A 10,081-nucleotide genomic window follows, 5' to 3' on the forward strand; every position below is an offset into this window, starting at 1 on the left:
GACCTTTGATTTGTTTTTTTCAAAGAACATTATTCCAAAAGTGTTATTCCAAGATGTTATTTGGGAAATGGAATCACAGTAATTTAACACTGTATTTTGTGTTAACTTAGACTTTTATTAATTAATTTTGTTTATGAAGTGTGACAAATAGCAACCAAATTTGCAGCATTGCAAAGGATGTACAATGCTGTACGGTGCTTCAGAAGAGTTTCATTCTGATGGTGTAATAATGTTAATAATATTAAGTCCAAGGACTTCTAATTGGATCCAGATTCTCTGACACTCAACTCTAAATAATTGCTTAACAATTGTATTAAATACAAATAGCATATAAAAATATAAATCTGAAATACAATTTATGTGAAATAAAAAGGTTGAAGCAAAAAATGGAACATATTGGTTTATCGAATTAATTGGCATATTATTGAAATAATAAAATAATAATTTACACTGATATCAGAGTAGTTCAGAGCAGTTCTAAAATAAACAAATTAAAGCTATGTTCAAGACTTTTGAAACTTTTTTGAAAATGAAACTTTTAGGATGTGATACACACATAAGAATGATCTGATCATCTGATCATCTACTATATGCTACCCACAGCCAGCAACACTAATGCCACACTATTATGGCCCCGCCCACGATCTCTGTGCCATGAGAACACACCCACTGCTCCTGTTGCAGGCATTATGTTTGCTGGTACGGCTCACAGTGATAGCAGCATGGTGGGCTTGCCTCCTTACAACAATACACAGCATGTTTACCACCAGCCTGCGATATCAGCGATATGGCGCTGCCGTGACTAGCCTGTGACTTCCCGTATCGCTCAAAAGCTCCGTGGTTCATCAGGGTGAACGAGGCCCACAACGAGCCCAAGGAGAGCACCCGTGTCTGAGATGCCTATGGGAGCCCCTCTGTGGCCACTGTCTGGAGGCCACGAGCTGTGTTTTTCCTTGAGGGTTGTTTGGGTTTCTTGCGTGAAAGACGGGAGGTGCAAGACTAGCACGTGTCAACCTCATGAGAATTGCACTTCACCTTGCCCTCAGATAAATGGTCACAATTTGTGTTCATTTTGCTGGAAGTTTATGTTCCACACAAGTTGATGTTCTTTACCGCATTTGAGAACCCTCTGGTAACCATTTCAAGCAAACTCACCTAGCATCCCTAGGCAGCTAGAGCCACAGGCTAGTTCCTTTTTTAATTCTAATCTGTTTCATACTTAACCTTTTATCTCCCAGCCTGAGAGGTTCCGACTTATCACTTCTCAGATTAACTTAACAGACGTGGTCCTTGCTGATCCTAAAGAGAACTGTCGTGTTGTTTTATTTTGCTCCGGTGTGGGCGTGCGGCTAACGATGAGCACAGATGTCGACAGCTTCTCTCTCTCTCTCTCTCTCTCTCTTTTCTTTTTCTGTTTGATGTCCTTTGTGGCCTGGTCGAGAGGAGGCTGCTGGTTTCATTGGCTGGTGTCGCATGCATATCTCTTTCCCAGACTGCATCCTGCTGGCCGGGGCCGTGATTTCACAGTGGTCGGGTCACTTTCTGCACAGCTGATGGCTCCCTCCCTCTTTGCTGCTAATTACTTAAACATATTTACCTCTGGAGTTCGGTCAGGTTGTGGGTGTCCACGGCAGCTGTAGTATAGGGGGTGGGGGGGGGTGATGGGGGGTGACTGCCACTGATCCGAGAATGGGACCAGAGGGTTGTGCTGGTAATTTGCATAACAGGACTGTAGTTCATGGCTGTATTTGTCACAGCAGGGGCCAGCAAATACAGTGCTGTCGTGCGTTTGAAAAAATGTGCCAAAAACATAAAAAGCCACAAAAACCAAAACAGTGACTTCAAAATAATGAGTTGAGGATTTAGAGAGAGCTTTTGGTAATGCCTCTGTTTAGACAGACGGGACATAAATGTGTGTGAAAATCCACAAATCAGCTCAGGGTGCTTAGGTAAAAAGAGTGTATGTAAATGTGTGTGTGTGTGTGTGTGTGTGTGTGTGTGTGTGTGTGTGTGTGTGTGTGTGTGTGTGTCTGCGTGTGTGTTCTGTCTGTGCCACAGAGAATACAAAGTATGTGTAACAATGGTGTTAGCGAGACCTGAACAATAGGGGCTGCATGCATAGAAGGGAAACCCAAGGCTTCCTTAGGCTTACGTATTCGAACAGGAAACTCAGGTCTCAGGACAGGAAGTTGGAAAAGGGACACCTAATTGCATAAGCTCCCTCTCACTTTGGCTCACAGTGTGTATGCAGGACACGCTCTGTCCGTTCCTGTCCGCTGCTGCGTTTTCTCTTTACAGCATTCTCAGTGCCAACACGCGGGTGGGCAGCGGGCATCGGCGGTCAGGATTAGTGTGCCTGGCAGTCACCGGGGGGCGAGCTTTGGACATGGCGACGGTAGAAAGCTAGCGGCACAGGCCAGCCCGGAAGCTGAGAATGGCAGGAAAGGCTCTATTATTCTGGCCCATTCTGTACAGCGCTAGGCCGCACGGCGCCTGGAACCCGTCTGCAGTATACCCGCTTCCCAGGATATCCGACTCGCGACCGCCGCTCCGACTCAACGCCAAATATTTCACTCCTGAGACGCGCAGGGCTTCCTGATATAGGATGCACTTGCTTGTCTCTCTGTGACCTTAAACACTAATAAAGGGCCTATAATTTGCCTCTGGAGTCATGGGGCGTGGGGCGCATTGGCCTGCGCTATTGTGAGTGAGTCTCTCACTCACTAGGAAAACAAGTAGATGCCTGTTGATCTCTGACTGACTGAAGAGCAATAAGGAAACATGGGGACTGTTTATTCAGTGGCAAGTTGTTGTTTTTGCTAGCAACTGAAACAACAGATCGAAGTTATTAGTTCTGTTCAATGAAAACTGCAAAGAAAGCTGTTTTTCACAGCCTTCCTCTGACACTGTAAGATTCACACTATAAGATTACCACAATATAACACAATTAAAAGAAACTACTTTTAAAACCTATACAAAAAAAACCCGGGCCTCGGGACCTTTACGTCTTTTTGTTGCAGGAAATATTTGTTCCCCACCGTTTTCACAGTCAGAGAAAGAGCCTAGGCAGAGGAAGGTGGTGCCTTGGCAACGCTGGGGTTGCCATGAAGCAGTTAACTTTGTTTGAAAGCTGCAGCTCACGAGCGACTAAGGGCAGCCTTGTGTGAGGAGGAGGGCTTGAGATTGTGGCCGTCGCTGTTGTTTTCATTGTGTGCTTGGGACTTGGGGAGGGTAAAAACAATAATGCATGTAATGCTGATTTTGGAACAGGTCCACGCAGCTTTTCCCAGACTGGGCAGCCTTGGGAACCACTGATAGCATGGTACACCAGGGCCAGGCCTCTCTTGCTGGGTGCAGGGGCAGGGCTGCACGCCCGCACACCCGCTCCGCACAAGTATGTGCGGGATGAAAGGAATCCTCTCCTGCCTGGGAACAGGAGGCGTGCACACAAACACAGGCACACACTCAAACTGAAACCTCGGTCCCCTCGGGAATCCTCTGAGGCCGGAGGCGCTCGGCACTCAGAATCACGGCGTAAGAATTCCGCGGAGGAGGCGGCGGCGGCAGGTTCTCAGCTCCATGCTTCCCCGCGGGAGACTTAACGGCGGGCGAGTTCCGGGCCATGCTGTGCAGTCAGACCTCGTGCTGATAGGAGCGCCTCGTGTTCTACAGGCCAAGGATGGTGCACGAAAACAACCAGATAACGAGGAGCACTCTGCAGAGTTGTGTTGCGTTTCACAGATTAGTGTAAAATTAGCACACCTTTAAGCAGGGCTTGGCCGCCAAAAATAGATTTAAAGAGACTGAAGAGTTCTCTGTAGACACCTGCCATACGCAGCAGTAACTAACCAAGCTACTGACTCATGATGTATTTTAGAATTACTTTAAGACCTCCACAAAGCCATATCTCTGGGCAGCATTGTCATAACTTCAGACCTAAAAAAAAAAACTCTTTAGGAGGGCATGTCCATCAGCAAGGGGAAATGGGGGAGAGTCCGGGGTGTGCGAATTGCGGCCGGCCGGCTTTAATTAGCCTGAGTATCCACACACCTGGGAGAGAGCTGCAGCTCTCACAGGGCTATGAAAGGCTGCTGACAGGCTGATTGGTGCTGTCTGTGCAGGAGGCTGGACAGAGGCCAGGGCAGGAGACGCACGGGGCTCTGCTACACACATAAAATGTGGAGCCGCAAAGGCCTTGTCTGGCCATTGTAATGACAGACGGGAAAACACACTTTATCATGTGTGTGTGCGGAGAGAGAGAGAGAGAGAGAGAGAGAGAGAGAGAGAGAGAGAGAGAGAGAGAGAGAGAGAGAGAGAGAGAGAGAGAAAGAAAGAATGAGAAAGAAAGAATGAAAGAAAGAGAGAAGATTTACTAGTTTTGCTGTGGTTATTCAAAACCCTTGGGTGCTGATGTACTAGCAATGCCCTGGTAATTGCATTGTTCATTAATTGGACTTTTTAGAATGTAGAGCCTTCAGAGTTCTGGAACGTTCTATTTAAAGCAATAAACATTCAAACTCTACGCTCAATAAGCCACAGAAATGAATGTGAGAAAGGTCACAATCTGCCCCAGCTCACAACAGTAGCCGGGCATTTCCATGGTTCTATATCATGTTAGTTCAGTTGGGCATGCAACAAACAAACAAGGTGAAGAATAAGGCTGCAAGTGGTGGCCATGGTGGTGGAGTGGGGTGGGGTGGGGTAGTCATGCCCCTTGGCCAGCAGCGAGCTCCCAGTGGCAGCGGCTCTGCGTGCCTTGCCGGCCCTGCCTGTGTGCCCAGCCATGTCTCACATGCTGATTGGGTTTCAGTGGAGCACACCAAGCTGTGGGAACAAGCTATCACGTTGGCCAGCTGCCTGGGAGACTGTGCTACACTCCACCAGGGTGAAGGCACATGACGGAATGGGGGTGGGGGGGGTGTACCCAAACAATGTGCCGTCTTCACTGTTCAAGCCTGGAGAGTCATTACTGGAACTGGAGTCTGCCACTGGACTCTTTCTCTCTTTCTGTGTGTGTGTGTGTGTGTGTGTGTGTGTGTGTGTGTGTGTGTGTGTGTGTGTGTGTGTGTGTGTGTGTGTGTGTGTGTGTGTGTGTGTGTGTGTGCGTGAGGTAGAGAGAGAGAGAGAGAGAGAGAGAGAGAGAGAGAGAGAGAATGAGCGTATGTGTTTAGACAGTTTCAGTAAAAGCAGAAAATAAACTTTTTTGCATGTTTACTCATGTAACTGCAAATCTATTTTTAATTTCTTAATATAAGCAAATAAGCATGTTAGCATGCATTTGGCAACACATTTCAATATACTACTAACCCCAAAATGCCAATGCTATGTTTACTCTTTGAGGAGGCTTTGGTGTTTGTTCTTTGTCCTTTGGTGTTTGTTCTTCACTCTTGCAGATCTTCTGTCAGTCTGTGTTTGCTAGTGTCAGTGTATGTAGCTGTGTGCCGGGCCAATGGCATTTAGTGCAGGTAAAGCCAGTAGGCTGAGTCAGATATCTGGCGCTGTCTTGGGAGCCAAACAGGATTCTTGTGAGCCAGTGGCAAGCACTTAGTAAATGTATGTCTGTCTTAGTCCACAACTCTCATCTTTTACATAAACTTTCAGAAAGATTGAGACAATTTTGCTGCCTGCAGAGTGATATGTGAAGTTGTTCTTACCCACAGTGATTAGGTCCTACAATCAGTGACCTCAGTACTGAAGAAGCATCAGCTTATTTTTGTCTAAATGGCATTGAAAGAGAACTTCACATGTATTTACTTACTGGTTAATATGACACTTCAGTCACTTTAGTGGTATAGACGTAAATTATTCATGTAACCTCACATGCATTTTTGTAATTAATCTAGGGGTTTTTACTCCTGGAGTTGTTGGGTTAGTCTCTCTCTCTCTCTCTCTGTCTGTCTGTTTGTCTTTCTATCTATCTATCTATCTATCTATCTATCTATCTATCTATCTATCTATCTATCTATCTATCTATCTATCTATCTATCTATCTATCTATCTATCTATCTATCTATCTGTCTGTCTGTCTGTCTGTCTGTCTGTCTGTCTGTCTGTCTATATGCATGTTGTCAGGTGTTTTTTTCTTTATGGGTGTTTATTTAATTCTGTATAATGTGTGGAAATGTGTTTTTATTTAAATCACGAACAATCGTAAAATAACTGCATTTTCCGTTTTTAATGTTTTTATTTAATGTAATTCATAAGATATGTTTAAAGGGTGTTTAATAGATGAGGCAAAGTACATTTTATGCACAACTAAGTTTCCAGATGAGAATGCAGAGTAATTATTTTAAACAACGTAAAAGCATTTTGCAGATGTGCGTACTTTAAAAAAAAATGAGCATGAACGCCACATAACGCCGCATTGTACAGTCCAGACCTGCGCGCTTTTGAGTTTTTTTTTCTTCATGCTGAATCGCTTTTCTTTGTGTGTGTGTGTGTGTGTGTGTGTGTGTGTGTGTGTGTGTGTGTGTGTGTGTGTGTGTGTGTGTGTGTGTGTGTGTGTGTGTGTGCGCGTGCGTGTGTGCGTGCGTGTGCGTGTGTGTGTGTGTGTCGCACGGTTTAAGGCAGCCGTGGGTGTTACGCACAAGCGCTGAAGCCGGGCAGAGTCAATTATCTGGGGAACTTGGCCAGCCCTCTGAACGAAGCCTGAGACTTCAGTCCGGTGGCTCGGGGCGCGCTTTTTCTGCTGTGGGTGTTCCTCAGTGGGAGGTGGGCGTCAACGCTCCTCTGCATCTGCGACTGAGGCTCCGAAGGTTCGTGGGAAAGAAGTTCAGAGGGATTTGGAAAGTCACAAGCGAGGACTACCTGTGCGCACACGCTTCTCCGAGGACACGCTCCCAGCATTTCAAGCATCATGAAGCGGCCTTGTGAGGATACTACTTCTGATAGTGATATGGATGAAACCATTGACGTGGGTAGCGAGAATAATTATTCGGGGTAAGTTTGTAAAACTGCTTATCTTTAAAATGCAACATATCCATTAAGCTATATTCAAACTTGGTGCTAATTATCTTCTCAATGCTCGATGGAACGTACTGGTATGCGTTTTGTTATTTTGACATAAAAGAACAAACCTTTGTTGTGGAGTTGAAAAAAATCGCTTGTTTTAGTTTAATGGTGAATTGTTTTAGTTTAATGGTTCGTTGTTGCATGTTTATTGTTTATTTCGAATAGAGACAAATTTACGTGTAAAACGTTTGGCCTCTGACATAACTCCATTTGCTAAATATCAATTTGCAATTGGTAATGACAGCTAGGATTTGATTCTTAACAGTTACAATTGATTATAATTCATTTGACATTGAATAACAACGAAGAGGACTAATGTGGTTAAATTACTGTAATTAATTGATTTTCAATACACGTGCATCCAGGCAAAGCAGCGGGTCGTTTATAAGATGTGGATCCCCCACTACCACTTCACAGGTTATGGCCCGAAAGAAACGAAGAGGGGTAAGTTAAATACAACAAACATACTCCTTTACCCTTTACAAATTTTGAGAGATCTGTAAAAGAACTGCACGTCAGTTAATATCACTGTTTATATTATCCCAGATCATTGAGAAGAGACGAAGGGATAGAATAAATAACAGTTTATCAGAGTTACGTCGCCTGGTGCCAACGGCATTTGAAAAACAGGTTAGTTTATATGAAAACAATTATCTCGTTGCCAGTAGATCTATTAAACATAATAATCAACAAGAATAACAGCAATACTAGGTCTACATATACAAGATGATACAACACACATGAGTAAAAGAAAGGATAAAATGGAACGTAATTTTAAGGAGAGAAAGAAAACAATAAATAATGAAACACCATCCTGTACTGTTTCTTAGGGATCTGCTAAACTAGAGAAAGCTGAAATACTGCAGATGACAGTGGATCACCTAAAGATGCTCCAGGCCACAGGAGGAAAAGGTAAGGCTTTAATTGGCTTCTCCTTCTTTTCTCTTTCCCTCTCTCTCTCTCTCTCTCTCTCTCTCTCTCTCTCTCTCTCTCTCTCTCTCTCTCTCTCTCTTTCTGTCTCTCTCTCTCTCTCTCTGTTGTGAAATGTGAGCAAGGAGCTCCTTTTTGACTAGAGTAAAGGAGTGGAAGTCAATGCTAATGGCAGGATTGAACTCGTGGGAAAGCGTTGGCAGGACAAAAGAAACACTTGACCCTGGGATTGTGTTTGCTTCCATAAATCCGTGGGAGGGGAGTGGGCCACATTCACAGCCGCCCTGTTGGGGGTTTGTTTGGGCTTTCCAGCAAGTGTAAGAATCGGTGCACTAGGGAGAAAAAACAAACATACAAACAGCCCAGCGCAATCCTGGCTTGTTTGTGGTTAGATCCCCCGGCCCAGTGGGGATGTGCTGGGCAGAGCAGCACTCATCCCTTACTCATCAGGATGTGCATCAGCTGTTGTATTCATTAAAGTCTCTGATAGAAGAGCTGTATTTATAGGCATTTGGTATTCATGTTTTAGGTGTTCTCACACTCTCTCTCTCCAGGGTATTTTGATGTTCATTCCCTGGCAATGGACTTCATGAGCATTGGCTTTCGAGAGTGCCTGACTGAAGTGGCCCGGTACTTGAGCACGGTGGAGGGTCTGGACTCCAGCGACCCACTCCGCGCACGCCTGGTCTCACATCTCAGCAGCTGCGCCTCCCAGAGGGAGGCGGCTGCTATGACCTCATCCGTGGCCCACCACCAGCAGGCCCTCCACCCGCAGCACTGGGCGCTACACCCGCTGCCTGCTGCCTTCCTGCAGCAGAGTGGCCTGCCCTCCACAGACGGTGCCTCTGGCAGGCTGGCGGAGGTGCCACAGCGGGGCTCGGCGCTGCTCACTGCCTCCTTCACGCCTGCAGACTCTGCACTGAGGGCGCCCCCTACGGGCAACGTGGCGCCCTGCATGCCCCCGCTCTCCACCTCGCTCCTGTCACTGTCGGCCACCGTGCACGCCGCCGCCGCCGCCGCGGCTCACACCTTCCCGCTCTCCTTCCCGGGCGGATTCCAATTGTTTGGCCCAAGCGCCACGGCCTCTTCTGTGGCCTCCTCAGCTGTGAGCCCCTCCATATCCACCTCCTCCACTTCCCAGCAGAGCAGTTCCAGCTCCAGCAGCAGTAGCAGCAGCAAGCCATACCGCCCATGGGGGACTGAAGTGGGAGTGTTTTAAGGGTCGGACCCAGTGTGCCCTTTTACACTTTTACAAGTCTATTAAACTTTATGGACAGAGGACAGACTTCAAAAACTATGGACAATTTTTGGCCACTGTTATGGCATTTTGGACACTTCTACACAATCAGCTATACAAGTGCCTGCATGTATATCACAAATGGAACTTCTTAGGAAGGAGAAGTGTGGATCATGTTTGTGCTCGTCATAGCCAGTGGATGTGAGGATGATCGATTGGTCTTTTTAGTGAAATGACCACATCACTATCATTATATCAGCTTCCTTTTGTCTGGTTTGTTTTGTCTCCCTGTCTTGTACCAAGGAGAAATGCCATGATCTTTCTGTCTCAAGCTAACCTTGCTTTGCACCAAGGAATATGTCTGACAGTGTCCACAGGAAAGTGTGACTAAAACATTGCATTTGAGAATTAAATGCTTAACCTGTGGAGCCTGTGTAATTTCTAATTTTCAATTACTCACAAGTATCATGTCATTTATTTTGACTAAACCAGAAAAATCTCAGAGAAACCAAAGGTTTTGAAGATAATCAATTCCTGATCATATGAGGTGTGAATGTTATAATCTATGAACTAACGACTCAATCTGTAAATATGTATATGTGTAAGAGTGTAACTAGAGTTTATACTGAAGCTAGATAAAGCGGTTTATTGGTATAATGATGCACTTCAATCACTACTGTTTGGAGGGACGGGATTCTCTCCACGTATGAAAAACACAACGTACCTGCAAATTTGCATTACAGCACTCATTGTTTGCTCATGCTGTATTTCAGATTTGCCAGTAAATGACACTACTGTATCTTTTAAAAAACCCGTGCCTGCCCTGTAATATGTAACGATTTTCTATGCAAAAGGGAAAAAAATGCAGATTTCAAAAATTAAATTCAGTGCTTTTTATTCGAA

At 45.4% G+C, this 10,081-nt stretch overlaps 1 protein-coding gene across 2 annotated transcripts; it reads left to right on the top strand.

Annotated features, from left to right (window-relative positions):
• Nucleotides 1-6,596: 6,596 nt before the first annotated feature.
• hey2 (hes-related family bHLH transcription factor with YRPW motif 2) lies at nt 6,597-10,081 on the top strand. Of its 2 annotated transcripts, XM_026998968.3 has the most exons (5): nt 6,599-6,939; nt 7,377-7,455; nt 7,558-7,641; nt 7,842-7,923; nt 8,496-10,081. In XM_026998968.3, the coding sequence occupies exons 1-5, from the start codon at nt 6,857-6,859 to the stop codon at nt 9,158-9,160; spliced, it is 993 nt and encodes a 330-aa protein (XP_026854769.1). In that variant the 5' UTR covers nt 6,599-6,856; the 3' UTR covers nt 9,161-10,081. The 2 variants fall into 2 exon arrangements, with proteins under 2 accessions (XP_081574650.1, XP_026854769.1); XM_081718524.1 differs by lacking the exon at nt 7,558-7,641 and having other exon boundaries at nt 6,597-6,939.

The sequence above is a fragment of the Electrophorus electricus genome, chromosome 7 (assembly GCF_041902795.1).
Source record: "Electrophorus electricus isolate QZ-2024a chromosome 7, ASM4190279v1, whole genome shotgun sequence".
NCBI classification, from domain to species: Eukaryota; Metazoa; Chordata; class Actinopteri; order Gymnotiformes; family Gymnotidae; genus Electrophorus; species Electrophorus electricus.